Below are 17474 nucleotides of genomic sequence, written 5' to 3' on the forward strand. Positions count from 1 at the left end.
GGTAACCAGTGATGACTGAGCATTAAGCTCTGGTCTTAACTCAAGGATGTTCTTACAAAGCTGCTATCACTGCTCTTCTTCTAATGTGCCCTGTCATTAATGATAAAATGGACCCCATGGAAGTCATGGTTTAAATGTTGCTAACAGCATTTCAAAGAGAATTCTTGTGACAGCAGAAGTCAGCTCTTCCATCTGGCCCATTTGAGAGTGAAACTGAAATATTTGCTCAGACTTCAGAAGGTCATTTTGGAATAGAAGAAGATAAAAGCAGGAATCTTTTACAATATGGCCTAGCAAATCAAAGCAAATAGGGATTCCACTCACTGATAATCCAAAAGAAAAGAGACAGTTATAAGACAAATAGAGCACTGTTTGTTCTAGGCAATGTGGTTGTATTTCTTGCCAACAACCTATATACTGGTAATTAAAACATAGAACACTTCATAAAAATATAAAAGAAAAGAGAAAGAAAACATTATTTCCAACAAAAGCCAGTGGTGACTGCAGCACCATGGACACTGCACTCAGTGTTTACCAGCACACTTTATCTTAAATATTTCAAAGGGATCAAAAGCATCCATTTCAATAATTCAGAAACTTCCATCCGTTATCATGTCCTCTCAGTCTGGAAATTATTAAAAAGTCCTAAATCTGTTTGCTTAATTATTACATCTATTACACTCTTTAACAAGGAGGGGGTTATTTTTAAAATGTCACGACAGAATGCTTTCAGGATGGAAGTACACTTAATAATAAAAATGAAGTGCTTTTTGTTTTTAATGTAAAGCTTTCCTTTGAGTGTAAGCCCACTGTATAAAATCTAAGATCACATCAGTATATCTCTGCAGGAAGAAAATTATTCTATATGTAAATAGACAAGCCCAATGCTTAACTAATTAAATGCATTTTCATCATCCTAGTTATGACATACCTGAAACATCTGGGGAAGAGTCATTAAAACATCAAGAATTATTGTCATTTTGATACAGCCAATAACAGGATCACAAATATGTCACGTTAGCTAATGCTTACACCCAGAAATACATGCAGTCAGCTGGATCCACAGCAATGCTGAAATTAAGCAATTACACAAACACAGGGCAAGAGTCTCTTGGTAATGGAGGCTCAGCTACAAGTAGCATTGATTTTCCACTGCTTTAAAATGCAAATAAAACCAAAGAGTCAACACAGTGAAACAGAGCAGGAGACAATCTGGGAACACACAATCTGGGAGAAATAAACCAGTGAGAAGTCCAGAGAAGAGGGCTGGTATTGCTGCAGTCCCCTTTTCTATTTCACTTTTACAACACAACAGACCACAGCAAGCATTAAAGGACCAAGTTTTGTCAGAAACATCACACTGTGTGATGTTTCATTTTTTAAACTGTTACAGGTAATTTTATAGGTTGTCCTGTTTGAACATCAGGCCTCAGTGTCCTTTAATTATTATTTTTGTTTCCTCAAAGGGATACTGATAGTGGTTAACTGATAGAGTAGTCTTTCTTAATGAAAGATTTCCCATTAGCAATTCCATAGAAGGAGGGCTACATTAAATACAACATTTACTTCAATCCAGGTTTAAAACAGAGTTAGACATATGTCCGGCCAAAAAAAAAAAAAACCCCACACCTTCATTCTTATAATTGGACACAGAACCAGTACTATTAAACTCAGTGAGAATATGCATCTACATTTACCAAAAGATAATAATTTTTGCATAAACAAGCAGGGATCTGAAATTTAATTTAAAGGGAAGCCTTAAGCCCTTTACCACAAGGGTTGACATTTGGCATTTACTTTCCAGGACTAGCAAAGGAAAGGAACTCGGCCTTGTTGGTTTCTAAACCACAAGGATGCCAAATGTTTCCTCTTCAGTACCACAGCATGTGCCCCACTGTTCTGACATATCTGTGCTACCTGTCAAAAGGAAATATTTTTCATACTGTTGGCTAAAAGCTTTCTAGCTACATGTCTCAAATTAACTATGTAAAATTTACTCATGTATTCATGACTTTCAAAAATTAACATCAACATCTATTCTGGAGTCACCTTTTTGTGATTAATGGATAAGTTAATGCACATGTTGCAATTGGTCAGGAAATAGTTCCATGAATCCCAAATCCATGCATCCTCAGGTCAAGTATTTTACATTATGCTTCCAATTCTGAAAATGTCTTTGTGTTTCTGCTTCTCTGATAGAGTATGAACTGCTTTTAAGACCTAAAACTAGATATACTCACACTTAATTTGACCTGTCTGTACTGTGGCTAGTGCCATAATTTTGTTGAGTATTTGGGTTTGCATTAAAAAACACAGATTTTCACTAACTTTTTGACTAATCCTCCTATCTGGTGCTGATCGGACACTGTTTAAGGCCTTTTAATTAACTGTGCACAAAGTACATGCCCCTTCAAGCAAACAAGTCTCAGGATCTACATTTGGGCACCCATGTTTCAAAGGGACACATTTAAATTAATTTTTTATTGATTTAAATTAACATTTTGTCCAGTTTTACATTTCATCCAATTCATTCAGTTTTGAATTGAAACCAAAAGTCTTAGAAGAACCAAAGAATCCTATTTTCTCCACCCTACCAGAGGCTCAATTCAAATTCAAATGTACAGATTTTGTACTGTCCCATCATTCATGCCTTAGAGCAATCTAGGGAAATTTAAACAAAGGTTACAACCAAAAATTAAGGGAGTAAAAGAGAATTATATGTTACTAAAAGTTGAGAGTGTTCATTTGGTGATGTTCTTCATCTGAAACACACCTATTCAGCTACTACCCAAACTGGACTTAAAGATGACAGAGTGCTTTGTGAAATGTATCAATAAGAAATAGCTACATAATTCCCAGACTCAGAAAGGATAATGGAAACTCCTAGCACACAAATTTATTAAAAAAAAAAAAAAAAGAAAAAAAGTGGTTTTGTTGCTCCATTGTTCTTGTCTAAGGCTTGAGGAAATTTATTACTTCCTCCTCCTGCTTGTACTAAGAAATCTTCCAGAATACAAGTCTCTTAAATCCCCTTCCTACAAACAGATGTACACTTGGGTGAATCAGATGAAAATGCCAATACCTTTGCTTGGGGACAGGGAAGACTCCCCCCAAACATATTCTTTTTCTTTAATAAATGCCCTTTCAAAATGGCTCTAAAAATTATTTTGTAATATTTACTAGTCTGCTAACTATAGTGTATAGGAAGAAGGCCTGGAAGTTGGCAGCAGGCATTTCTGCATGTTTTGTACCTCAGAAATACAAGTATGCCAAGAATTTTCATCTGTGGTTTCACTGCAGAAATCCTCACATTTCTACAGTGGAAATGTTTCATTCCTCTACTAGAGGATATACTGCCACACATTTACTATGGCAAACAATTAACATTTTTCAGGATTTTGAATTACACAACGTCAGAAGATTTAAAGGCATTTAAAGAAAAATCTGCTGCAACACTTTTTTTTTTTTTTAAGAATAATCTGAGAACCTGAAATACCATTTTAGCATAAAAGACAAGTGGAAAATCATCTTCCACAAGGGAAAATACTAACATCCTCTCCCATGCACACACCCCTACAGGCCTATGTCAGATCTTTTTTTAATATACAACAAAGCAATAATAATGATCAGAGTTTTTCTTCAAATGTAGAACATAATTTGACCATTAGAGAAAGTGCTGCTGAAATAGAGACACTTGTATTTCATACCAGTAGTATGTAAAATTTGCACTTCAAAACTATTCCACTGGAAAATGGTGGAGGGAGTAAGATAACCTTCACCAGGCAAGTACTCCCACACATTGCCTCCACACAAAAATCTTGAGGCTATCAGCCATCAGCTGCCCAGAGACATTAGCTGAAAACTAAAGCCTTGTGTCACAGCCAAGTGAACTTGTCTTTAGGTCAGCATGAAGATTTACTGGCGGTCAGAACACGATACTCCAACGTCAAGGTGAAAAGGGTTTGACGCAAACATCTGAGATATTTGAGCCCTGTCAGCCCCTCCCACCTCAAGTGCCTTCTCTTGTCTAAGCCAACCAATGCCCAGTTCAACAGGCTGGACTTACTGTGAGATGTGAGTTATTGGGGTCAGCAGGGTCTCGCCCTCCAGGTCAAGCTCATCGGCAAAGCTGCTGGTCCTGATGAAGGGTCCTGTGCTCACATCTAGAAATGCTGGGCTCTTTTTTACTGTGGGAAAAGCATGCAGATAACAGTTCAAGCAACAGCATTTGTCTGCAGCTCACCTGGACCGCTGAAATGCTGTACATTTTAAAAAAGAATACTGAAAACAAAAGTTGCTACCAAAATTGCACATACCGCAGAGTTCACAAAAGGCAAAATTTTAACTCTTCCTCTGCCCAAAGTATTTGAACTTCTGGTGAAGATTAAAACTAATTTTATTCTTTTTTTTTTGTGTTCGTCCTCCTGATACATTAGAATATTCAGTATCTATATGACAGAGGGCTTCTTCTAATAATGTTCTTCTTGCATTATTAAGAGACAATTTGCTGGTTCCCTCTCACACTACGGCATGAGGCCAGCTCAACTTTGGGCTCAGAATCAGGACAGGTGGCAAGATCTCCAGCTCATCCCAGACAAAGTTCTTACTGGGAAGGTTAGTTCACAAAACTCCAGAAATTGAAAGTTTTACTGGCAGATTTACTTGCAGATCATCATTTTCACGGATCCAAGAAATCAGGGAGAGTGTCACAGTTTTCATTTTTAAACTCAGGCTCTGAAATTCTATCAGATACTAACACTAAGAACACCAAGTGCTTTTTCTAACATGGCTCTAACATTTGTTAGAGAAGCCACAACATTTGCATATAAATAAAACTACTGGTGTGGTTTAAATGATTGTAAATGAATTTACAGAAAATAAAATTTGATAACATTCCATATAAATCATAGGTAATTGTGACAAGTCCACAGAAACCTTTGTCAGTCCAACTGGCTGGAATATGCAATAAAACAATTAAAATGTAGTAATTTATGAAAACTCTACTTATATTTATGAAATATTCAATGAAATATTTTATAATATAGCAGTAAATAATGCTCTGCCAAAAAGCCACACAAAACCTAAAGGAATACAACAGAAATAGATAACTTAAATGTAGCTGATATTTCCTGAGAATTCAAATGGGAATATCAGGAAACAATTATTTTCTTTTAATGTAATCATTTTACTCAGGTAATTGGGTCTTTTCATATGGGAGAAATGGATTTGAATTTAAAAAAAACAGAAGATAAAGTATTAATTCATCTTTAAGCACATGGCTGTCCAAACTACAAAAGGAAAGCCTCTGAACTCCAGAAACTGTAATAGGAAAGGATGACCTCTGAAATCACAGTTAAAAAAAAAATAAGATAATGGCTAGGAGATAAATTTATCACAAGCAAGAGCTACTTGTAGCACTTAAGATTTTGTAGCAAGTTTTAGGAAGCACTAATTTCTATTTTTGCTTTTAGCATCATACTAATATTATGGTATTATACTATTTAATCCCTTTACTATAGCCATCATTCAAAAACATGGCTGTGAAACCAGCAAAATAATTCCAGATAGAGATGTGCAGTGAAATGTGTTTCAAACTTTTCAAACTTTTCTTCGGGCTTTCACCAAATTAATTTTAAGTGCTTTCATTTCTACATGACATAAATGAAACTTTCCCAATTTCTAGCAAATAGGGACTTGCAAATGTTTTTGTTTTCCTGATGGCAAGTGATAAAAACTGCTGAACCTAAAGCCATGTAAAGTGTTTGCTGAACACTCATGAGACTGTGCTCGTGAGAGACACAGCACACTCCACACGCAGGGGGATCTGCAGCAACAGCAGTTCTTGGGACAGTCACAGCTATTGCTTTCCAGTTTTGTGGAAAGGGAAAGAAGGACTGGCACAATGAAAAAAGAACCAGAAGTATGGGGATTTTTGAAGGAATCTTGAATGAGTTAGAGATGGGATTTCTGAGTTTTTAGATGGTGTGGTTTATTTTTCTTATTTTCTACATTGGTAGGAAGTGTGAGTTTGGCTCACATCTTTACTGTATGGTTCAGAAACTTACAAGATTCCTAGTTATAAGACTTTTATGGGATTTATTGACTAATAAAAAACTGCTAATAAGGATATTTATGTTTTTGACCTAATCAAATATTTCATCTTATGGACTCACATTACAGTCTAAGTTTTTTTTAGTTAATCATGTTATGATACATAACCTACAGCACTGAACTCCTAAACTCACATTACAGTGGTTTTTTTAGTAAATCATGTTATGATACATAACCTACAGCACTCTAAACTCCTTGTTTCCTTTTGTAACTACTTTTATTTTTTCTATATTCTAAATTCCAAAACTCTAAACCTTCTTCTTCTTAATGTGTTTCTGCTTTAAACTATTAATTCACATTCTCGCTTCTAGTACCTAAGTTTGGAAGCCTTTTCCAATGTCTCAAATCAAATTCTCTGTTTAATTTCAAGCTTTGAAAATTCCCTGCATTTCAAATTCTAACACCAAAGTCAAGACTGGGCTTTGGCCTATTTGAAAGAATCCTTGTGTGAGCACATAGCAAGCAGGAGCTGATTAGAATGAGGCAAATATGGTATCTGCTTCCCTCTGCTTTAAAAATTTCTGAGATGATCATAACTAAGAAAAAAACATGGCCTTATGAGATTTTCTCTGCCTCAAAGTGCCTTGAAACAGGGCTCAAGCAGAACACCAGGGAGCACATTTTTTAACTTATGAAAATTAATTCATCGCCATTAGACATTGGACAAGCCTTTCTTAGAAAGCAGTGTTAAGAATATGCTTTAAAAAGACACAATTTCTACATATGAAGGCTAAAGAGAAAAACAAAGATGAAGCTTTAGACATTAGTTTTCAATGGATAATAATGGGTGAATTTGAACATTTTCAATTTATAACCTGAACAACCTCCAGACTCAAAATTCTACTCAAACATCTCTTTTTAGAAACCAGCTCTATAATTTTTTGTGCCACAGAAAACAGCTCCAGACAGAGCATTGCAAAGATTTAGTACTTAACAAAGGTGATGAAACATGATGGAACAATGAAATATTATGAGCATTACCTGGAGAGGAAGGAGCGCTGGAAGACTGCTGGTCTGTGGAAAAGGATGGCCAGGAGCGCTGACAATCTGAGTCAGAGTGAAGATGCACATGAGACAGAGATAGGAGAGGTGAAAAGAAAAAAAATAAAAGAAAAAAAAAAAATAGAAGATCCAGACAGACAGCTAAGGAGATGCAGACATACCTAAAATTTAGTATATTCTACCTGACACAAAATTTAAAATACTATAGAAAACTGTGTATGAAACTGTACAAGAATGCAGATTCACGCTGGCAGAATGTTCAGTTGCCACTGTGGAGGGGTCATGGCTTTTCCAAGCTCATTTTTCACAGCAGTGTCAACTGGTGCAAGATATTCCTCCCTACAGGTCAGTCACTGTTTGCCCCTTTCCTCCAGACTTCTGGGTTTCTCAAGTCTTTCCCTTTCCTAAGTGTCCCACGGGTCAGACCCCTCTCATTCTGGCTCACACTGTTCACAGAGCACCTCTCTCCTGGTCAGGGTTCAGTGCTGCCAGGTGGATGGGGCAGTTTGGACACCCACATCTGAAGCTTCCAAGCACATCCCATAAAAAGTTTTTGAAGCTGCCCACTTCAACCAAGTAAACCAAGTGCCTGCCTCAAGCTGAATTTCTTGGGGAAATGTTTCAGGCAAGCAAGAGGAGTCAGTGATGAGAAGGAGTCTCAGCAAAACACACAATCTTTACATTGTGTTTAGTTCTTTTGAATAGCATTATGCTATTAATAACTATTTGATTAAGAACTGCCTGTGAATTCACACACTTGGACAGGCTGATACTTCTCAGGAATGGTGCCTTATTTTATGCAATGAGAAAAACTCTTAAAATAAAAAATGCATTGGAGTAAAAAAACAGAAAAAAAGCCCCTCATTTTGCAAGTGTCCTCTCAGTGCTACACACGTCCTGGTTCCAGCCAGGACAAGGTTAATTTTTGCAGTAGCCAGGATGGGCCATGGATCCTTTGCGTTTTGCTGTACTGACGATGCCAGGAGAACAAAAGGAGGGAGAAAAAGCTGGAAATCCCTTATTGCACAAAATACTGGCAGGGAAGCCAGATGAGGGATCCAGGAGTGTGAAGACTGAAGTAAAAGTGGGCAGCCCAAAAATTTACTGAATGTGAGAAAGCAGCATATGGATATGTTACTAGAGGCTTTCTGAAGGCCTGATTAAAGCTGAATGAGTATCTTTTATCCTTGTACTTTCTAGTTTCTTCCTTCTAAACTTTTGACTTGGCAGCTCCAGTTTTCTGTGCAGATAATCTTTTTCACAGAAAGTAAAATAACACACTCTCCTCTTTGAGCTGCTGTGAGAACAGTGTTGGACACCCTCTCAGCTCCACTGAGGTCTGGTTGCCTGGCTGGGACACAGAAACTGAACCTGTCATGGCTGGTAAAGCTCCTCTGATATTTCCCCAAGATGAAGGCATTTCTTGTTCACGTAAAACAGGTGATTTGTTTGGTGGCTCTTTCTGCCCTCCTCATCATCTTCCACCATGTCTATCCCCACCAAAGATGCACCTCGTGGAATGGTGGAAACTGGGAAAATCAAGGATTGATGGGGGGAGTCCAGGAGATTCAGTTTGGTTTTGCTGTTTTAACACCTTAATTGCACCTGTGTCCCATGTGGGTTCAGGGGTGAAACTGAACTTTGCCATTTCTGTCAATTTAATCCAAGCCTGAGCATCCTTGCACTCAGCCACTGGAAGGAAGCCTCTGCTGTCTGCAGTGGATTCAGAGCAAACTTACAGGTGGCTCATAGCACTCTCACTAAATCACAGAGGTCTTTTGCCCAGACCTAGCCCTAATCCTGCTGTCTTTGGGGAGCACTCAATTGCTAAGGAAGTGCCTAAGCAAGCACATTAGAAACATCACAGGACTACATGGCTGCTTAAGTGATCACAGAATCCAGACAAACAGTAAAATAAATTATTTAATTTATGGGTCCCCATCTGTTCACAAATATCGACAGCATATTTTTACAGGAACAGATGCATGTACTTCAGAATGCATAGCACTCGGGGGTCAAATCTGAACCTAATTCAGTTATTTAGAAATTAATTTGCATAATATGCTTAGATAACTACTGGATGAATTATACCTTATTTAATAGAAAATTATATTTTTCTACTGGCAATATACGCATGAGCAATTTTTCTCAAATATAAAAAACCATTAGAGGTTCTGTACTTATACAAATGAGTGCTCAGTTTTCTCTTTGTAATGAGACTGGGTGCAGTTGTGATTCCAAGTGTGAGAACGCACATTTTCTGTCTGTCTAGATCTCCTTGGCTGCAAAAGATTTCTTAGAAATTATACGGCACTAGACACACATGAAAAGCACTGCAAACATTACACTGTCATAAGCTGGCATGCCATAAACAGAATTATTTTCCTCAACTTACCAGGCAATTTTAACATTCCTGTTTGTCCTGTATACTTGTAACAGTTTATAGAGGAGAACACAGATAAAAAAGAAAAAAGATAAGTGTCAGAAGAAATGAGAGAAATCCTTTTACAGAAAGCTATAGAGCCGACTTTTGAAATAGCAAAAGCAGGCTGCCATCAAATTGTATTGTCCTTAATCAGCTCAGAAATTTAGTGGTAAAAGGTGGGACTTTACAACTCAAAGCATGGTTCTGTAATTTGATTGTTTTGAAGAAAGGTGTCTGTACTCAAATTTTGAGACAACTCAGTACTTGTCCACCTTTTAGCAGCTATGTCATTTCTACCAGTAGATGCAACCAGCAACCATTCCTTAGCAGAGGCCAAGAAACAGTGCAAAAGCATGGATGATGCAGAACAACACAACACAAGCACACCAAAATAGCACAAGGAAGGCAAGACTTTCTGGTTGAGCTAAAATATGTCCAGTGCCAGCCCATGCTGCTGTCTTATTTTAAAGTCCATTATGTTTATTCATGTCAGCCAAATTTTTGAGGAGAAAAAACATAAGTACTTAAGGTATCTATAATCAATTAAACACACCTTAAAAATTAAACCTTGCTCTTGTTGCCAAAATTTGAGCAACACATTAAAAACTTCCAATAAAAGTACATTTGTAAAAATGCCACATTTTAAATTCAGAGTTATTCTGGAAGTTCAGTGCAGCAAAAGCAAATATAGATAAGCTATTAATCATAAGGTGATTATCAACGTCCTGTCTTCTTTTTCGTCATACTGTACCATTTTGTACATTTACAGTGACATTTAATACAGATGGATCCACATTTATCTTAAGTACTTCTGCTTTCAAAACTTGATTCACAGCCTACTGCACAGAGCAGATGGCATGAGCACATGATGATTTCATGTAGCAGACTATGTTTGGTGCAGCCAAGGCACACCAATCCTTTTTGGTTCAGGTACAAGCACAATAGTAACACATCCTGGGTAAATTTCACATGGAAAAGCTGACAGCTAAACCCTGTAATTTCAATCAATTGCAGAATTGGGGAATGTATGCACCGGCCTAAGAGACTGCCTGCTGGAAGAGCCTAACCAGCTCTTCCAGCAGGCGGAAATGAAAAATTATTTTGTCTGCAGTGCAGCATGCTCATTAAAGCAATGGTTAAACCTCATCCAGACAAGCCAGCAACCAAAGGCAAAAAAGCAAAGTGTTCTTGCTTTAGAATGACAAGAGGTTGTTCTTTCCCTCTTTACTACAGATACTAAAAAGGACCTGTATGCAAATCTAATCATGGAACTCATCACAGTTACTGGCATTTTATAATGGAGCCTCTTACCAGCATGTTCAAATGGTTCAAAACTGAAATCAGTTTTCCTGTCCTCGGCCACGTGGTCATAAGTGATGTGTGGTATAGCCAACATCCTGTCTGGAGAAGAAGGTCCATTGTCCTTGTCTAACTTAAATTTCTTCTTCTTAACCTAAAAAAAACCCCACATAAATTAAATTACTCAAACCAAGTCCCACAGAGTTGCCTCTTCAGTGACGCCTTCAATAATAACACAGTCCCCAATGAGCTATAACCAATTAAAAGAGTGCCTGAATTATATTTGCACGATCCTGCACTGTGTTTCTCATTATGTTGCCCCCTCATCCTGCCAAAACTGGCTAATCACTAGATTTCTGCACATTGTCATTTCCAAATCCCTTGCCTGCAGTTAAAAAAGAAAATCTGCTAGTTATGCAGCTGCTTATATAAATCAAACTATTCCAGATTATCTTTATCATTTTATGGATGCAATAAATCACACCTTCAGCACAAAGCCAATGGATATATTGCTACTGAACTCAGATGAACCTTGGAGATACAAGAGAAGGTTTTTGCACAACATCCTCTCCATTTAGCTTGAGACTGCTGTGCAATACTCTTACAATGCAGAGGATGGTGTACTACATAATCTAAAGAGTCTGACAAAGGGGTTTTGTTGCTGTATTTAAAACAAAATAATTCTGAACTTATGGAATCTGTTAATAGGACAATATTACTCTATGAAGGCACAAGAAGTCTTTACCATAAAAGCTTAGAAAATCACAAAATCAATAGGTGAGAGAAACAGAAACTTTTTTGGGGTTTTGTTTGCTTGTTTGTTTGAATCAATTAAAAGTTACGATTTTGGAAATATGACGAAAGTGATTTTCTTTCTATTTTTTACCTTTCCTTATAGTTTTTCAAACAACAGTAGTAAGTAACTAGCTGACGTGCCTGACTTAAGTCATTATTACTCTTTTCCATTAAAAAATCAAGTTTAGAGAAATTCAACAAATCAGCTGCTAATTTATAATATTTGTATACTCAGTCAAAACTGAAATGCAAATCAAAATTTTAAACCAAGTAATAATCTGTAAAACAAGCAGAACAAATAATCTCTAAAGAGTAAAAAAACTCAATCTGACTTAAAATCTTCAAATTACTATAATGTGAATCAATTAGTTATTGATACCATCACCGATTTCTTTGGTTTTGGACTGGGTGAGAGCAAATGGTAATTCCTGGCAGGTTTTCGAATGTAAATTTTCCATGTAGAAGAGTCTGGGTTTTCTGCAGCGTAGCATCTCCATGCAGTCTGGAAAAAATGTTTTAAGCAACAGAACAATTATTCAATCAGATCAGTGGCTCACTGTACAACACAGTAACTTCAAGTAGCATGTCAGTCATTCTTTACTTAATGATATTCTTTAATTTGCCCTCTGGAAACAAACCCAGCATGGTTTATAACTCTTATTTAGTAAATAGAAACCACATAGTTAGAACTGGGAAACCACACAGAAAGATGAATCCTTTCAAGTGCAACTTTTATTCTCAGTAGCAACAAACAAATAATGAGAGAGAGCTCTAGACCAGACTCAAAAAAGAGTCTAAATTTTATGTTCTGCCCCAATTTCCTACCTGACTTTAGGCATTTTGCCTATTGTATCCTATGTTACAGGCCCCTACTCAGAAAAAGACAAAAATGGTTCTTTCATGCCTCACAAAAATATGACCAGAAAACAAAAGGAGTTGTGATGTGGTCAGTAGGGCTATATTCATATGAAGAAATGCAGCTGTGGGCACAACAAAATAGTACCAGTGGTTAACCAAGAGCCAAAACCCAAACCCAGAACTCCCTCTTGCCAACCACCAATGCTAAAGTCCCATGTTCTAAGGCAAAAGGGAGGGAAAGCAGGGCTAGGAAACAAGACCAACAAGAAAACACTACTGCATTCTCTCTTAACTGTGTAAATACCAGAATTGATTAATAATGAGTCTCCAAATTAAAAAGGCAGATCCTCACTTACTACATGAAGAAAGGACACACTTATACACAAACAATCTAAAGCAGGGAAGGCCACAAAACCCTGCATGAAAGAAACAAAGCAAGGCAGAATGAGAGAGCTAAAGAAACAGCAGTTGGAAAGTAAAGAGTAAGTAAACTTACAAGTGATATATGGTGATATGAGTAAGTAAACTTATTTCACCATATAAATCCCTCCATGATTAACAGAAGAGTGGAAGAAACAAATGACCTCTAGAAGAAACCAAGAAGGAATACAAGGAGAGAAAATTACTCATCTAGGCTGTTCTCTTGTCTTGTACCTGCTTTGTAAACATCTTGATTTAACAACAATCTTTTTGTAATTTGTAGAGCACTTACTGAATTGGGTATTCAGAAGTCTGAGACTATTAGTAAATCATGACTACAACTATTAAGAACAGGTACTCTGGAACTCATTGTCTATCCTTTACTCTTCCTTAACATTTCTAATGGAACCCATTCTGGACATGCAGTCTCAGGCTTCCCAATAATTTGGTGTTCATTTCCCAAAAGAATCAGTGGGAACATTAAAAAAAAAATCCTTTCTTTACAAAACCATACCATACAAGTCTCAAGATTTTTAGCTAATCTCTGGCTATAACCAGGGCCTTTTTCACATAAACTCTAGGACTATTTAGTTTCAAGCATAAACTTTACAGTTAGCTACTGTTTCCATAAAGATCCTGACCTGGAAACCCACATTCACTCATGAACCTAGAGAAATAAGTCATATGAGAATGAAAAAATGATATGGCGTGTATCAAGTTTCCTTTCAAATTTGATCTCTGTGCTTCTAAAGCTATGTGCAGGTACTAAGTAGAGGGAGGAAAAGCTGGAAAAACCTAGAATGAAACCATGTTAATACTTCTCCAGGGTGCAATGCTAGCTCCAACAAAGTAAAGGATAAAATCACTTCTACCATACTGATACTGAACTGCAATTCCATTTATAACAGGGGGATCAATATTTTCCTGTCAGTCAGTTATTCTACATGAAAAGACTGATTTTAAAGAGTCCCAGTGGTTTCCAGCCACCTATTCTAGAGCTGAAAAGTCCAAACAACATTTTCCTGTTTAAGATTCTGACATATTTCTCCTAAATTTGAAATTTTTGAGAATTTAGTTGTACCAACTGAAGCATATTTGACATTTGTCTTTAAAGCACAATTCTATGTAAAACTTCCTCTTTTTTTTCATTACTCTAAGCATAACATTTCACAACACTTTCCTAAGGTAAATTGCTTAATAATTGCAGGATAACTTTCAGTTTTGATTTTAACCAGCTAAATTAAACAGTTTACACTGATTTGGGAGTGCACTTTTCTGCTCATTAGTTTATATTAAAGACTGGATTTCCAAAACTTGCATCTGTAATTTCTGTACAGTTTTTAATGGGAATCAGGGAGGGAAAAATTGCCAACAGCTTGGAAAAAAAATAAAAACCACAACAAAAAACCTACTATAAATGGAAAGAGATTACAGTATGCAATATGCAAGAACTCAGTACCTGTATAAGAGAAGCAGCAGCTGGAATCTGACGGTTGAAATGCTTCTGTCTTTGTTTCTGTTGTACCTTTAGGGCAAAGCCTGAACCAAGAATTCCCTGTGGAAAGAAGAAAAAAACTTTTTTTTTCTTTTTTTTTTTTTTTTTAAAGAGTGGAGGGAAAGAGCCCCACATAAAATTGCCAAATTATGTTGTGGTAATAAACTTCTATTCAGCATCATAAAACCCAACTAATTATTTTGAGGAAATGACTTAATACAGTGAAATTTTTAGTCTCAGTTATTACTTGCTGAAGCCAACTGTGAATGCTACCATGCCCTGATGCAAAGCCTGCTGGACTCAGACCCAAAAGAGGAAACAGAAATGACATTTCATACCCTCTAAAAGTCTCACAAAGTCTTGTGTAGGAAAATGACAGACTACAGGAGAAAAAAAAAAAAAATCAACCTGATGGGCTCAACTACGTTTTCATAAGAAATAAAGCTTTGGCAGGGCATGATTACCATACTGTAGTAAAAAGGTCTAGTGGGTTTTTAACTATGGTATGGTAATTTCTATATCCATATATTAATCCCTGGTGGGAGTGAGGAAAGAGGAAGAAGAAAAGAAAGAGGCATATTTCAAAGTGGTCAACTGAGTTGAACACAAAGCCATCCAATTCACTCTCAGGACAAGGGACATGGACTAATGGCACTGGATGGTGTGAAACCTGAACTAGACTCCAAATGTAATACAGATATGAAGTCCAAATTTAAGTAAAGAGCAAAACCATTTATGTGGTCATTTGCACAGCTATAGACATATATTTAACAGAAGTTTTAGTAACAGGTGAAAATGAAATCTTTTATAAATTGTCTTAAATGTTTACACCTACTCAAGAAAGCACAATTCTTTTTCTACACACAGTTGAAGGCATCAGAGCAGCCAGGAATCTTGGCTTAACCTCTAAGAACTCTATCAATCATTAAATATTTTGAAAGGAACATGAAATGCCCTTCCTATCATATTGATTTAGTAAAGATCAAAGAGATGATGATGCTCACACACCACATATTTGGGAAATGAGTGATCATTGCCAGATCCAGAACCCACACCAGTTGCATTTAGCCTCTACAATCACTTTTGACTGTGATCTCAGCCAGATCCTCCTACTTAAAACACCAAAGTCTGAAATACAGCTTCAAACCCTGAATTCCCCCTTGGGCCAACCCACACAAACAACTTCACTCAGTAAGGAAAATCCCACTAATAAAGGGGTGATTGGTGGTGTTCTACTTCAACAAAGGTTAGGGAAATCTGACAGGTAATCATAAAACATGGCTGTGAAGGCACAGCTGCTACACAATCATTTATAAAACATTTTTGTGGCATTTTAGACTGATTTTAAAAAATCAACCAACCAGAACAAAACACCCCACCACCAACACTCTTCAGTCAAAAAAAGTAGGTTTTGGCATTTTCCATACCAATCATTTCACTTATCTGATTTCTCTTTCAAAATAAAAGTGGAAGAGATTAGAATGAGGAGGGGGGGAAGCATATGCTTTAAAGGCAAACTGATGCTGGAGAATTTAAAGAACTTAATTATCCTCTTCTATAAAAGGTTATGTACTTTTGAAGTAGGCAACTAATTTTAAAAGATCACTGGAGTTTTCATGCTGTGAAGAACTTTTGTGATGGTACTGGCATAAAAGTAATCCCATCTATTCTGTACCATCCCCACCACTTCTTCATTAGAACTACACAAACATCTGCTAACATGACTGCTTGTGTCCCTAAATTGAAAAGATAAATATGTAAACAGAATGCTTCAGGTGGCACAAACATTTTAACAGCACAATTCAGGAGTCTGGCTAAATTTGTGGAAAACACACCCTTAGCTACACCTGGCACTGAATATTTGGATTTTCAAACCATAGTCCAAGATTTGCTGATTTTGAATTTACCCTTGGAACTCAAGTGCCTTGTTTCTTGTTTGAAAGCACTCAGGAACCTGTTTTCAGTGCAAATAAAGTGCCAGAACAGCTTCAAAAGGTCAGTTCTAGATCACTTTTGAAAACAGAACTTTTGCCATGGACAGATATTAATTTTGTGAAGAACTGCATCGGTGTCTCTGGCTGCTGATTGCTGTCTTTCTGACAGTGACATTTTTGGAAGCTTTTCTAGAAGAAGGATGTACATGAGAATTCTCCAGTTCACCTTGGACCTAACTCAGTTGAGTAAACTATGAGTGAATGTCTTAAAAAAACCAAAACATCATTAAGTCATCACAAAGAAGTAATTAGAAATAATTTCCTTTACACTTCTGAGATAGGCTAGGAAAATTACATGGAATTAAACATCTCTTCCTCAAATCCTTCTCAAATCTAGTGTCTCATACAAAAACCACTGCATATTTATTTAGCTACTTCTAGAAGCTCTTTTGTTCTACAAGCTACATAAATTTCAAATACAATATACAAGCTTAATACAGAGTTGACACAACACCAGGTTAAATGAAAGGTTAAAGAATCAATAACAGAAGTTCCCTCTGATAACTAATGAATCAGCATCAAATTTTTGCAAAAGTCAAGAGAACCTACCGCAGGCAGTGCAAAAAATGAGATTGCAAACACTGAAAAACAAGAGGCAATTGTCTTTCCTATCCAGGTCTGTGGCACTTTATCTCCATAGCCAATAGTTGTAACAGTCACCTGCAAAGAGAAATAAAGAGGGCATTACAGCAAGTATTAACAAGGCATTTTGGGCTTGTTGCTCTCTCTTCCTTTTTTATTTCAAAGAAGCATTAGCCGCATTCCTGACCCTCCCACTGCCAGCCTGTGTGACACTAATGAAGGTTAACTCTTCCTTCCAGGATTGCTTCCCCACCTAATACTGAATGGAAAAATATATACAGGAAACTGAATCACAACAAAATACACCTTTAAAATCTTGCAAAGTAATTTAAGCATTCATGGCTGAGGCAACTGCACAGCACACGAAGTTACTGGGGCAGGGGTTGCCTGCCCAGTCACACAGTTTCCTTAGGGAAAGGCTGCCAGCAGTTCTGAGCTGTGATTTGGTTGATGGGCAGGAGAATATTTTGCTGAGAATGCTGCATGGAAAGAG

General features: G+C 36.9%; 1 protein-coding gene across 1 annotated transcript in view; it reads right to left on the bottom strand.

The window, feature by feature from the left end:
- The window catches only part of KCNQ1 (potassium voltage-gated channel subfamily Q member 1), a 332636-nt gene that overhangs the window by 224584 nt on the left and 90578 nt on the right, over positions 1 to 17474 (bottom strand). Inside the window, exons 7-13 of the mRNA XM_063158638.1 lie at positions 16949 to 17059; positions 14370 to 14465; positions 12012 to 12134; positions 10850 to 10991; positions 9509 to 9535; positions 7093 to 7158; positions 4067 to 4187 (exon numbers count right to left, since the gene is read on the bottom strand). Coding sequence (XP_063014708.1) covers positions 4067 to 4187; positions 7093 to 7158; positions 9509 to 9535; positions 10850 to 10991; positions 12012 to 12134; positions 14370 to 14465; positions 16949 to 17059 — 686 coding nt within the window. The remainder of the gene's footprint in view (positions 1 to 4066; positions 4188 to 7092; positions 7159 to 9508; positions 9536 to 10849; positions 10992 to 12011; positions 12135 to 14369; positions 14466 to 16948; positions 17060 to 17474) is intronic.

This window comes from Melospiza melodia, chromosome 6 (genome assembly GCF_035770615.1).
Source record: "Melospiza melodia melodia isolate bMelMel2 chromosome 6, bMelMel2.pri, whole genome shotgun sequence".
Taxonomy (NCBI): Eukaryota; Metazoa; Chordata; class Aves; order Passeriformes; family Passerellidae; genus Melospiza; species Melospiza melodia.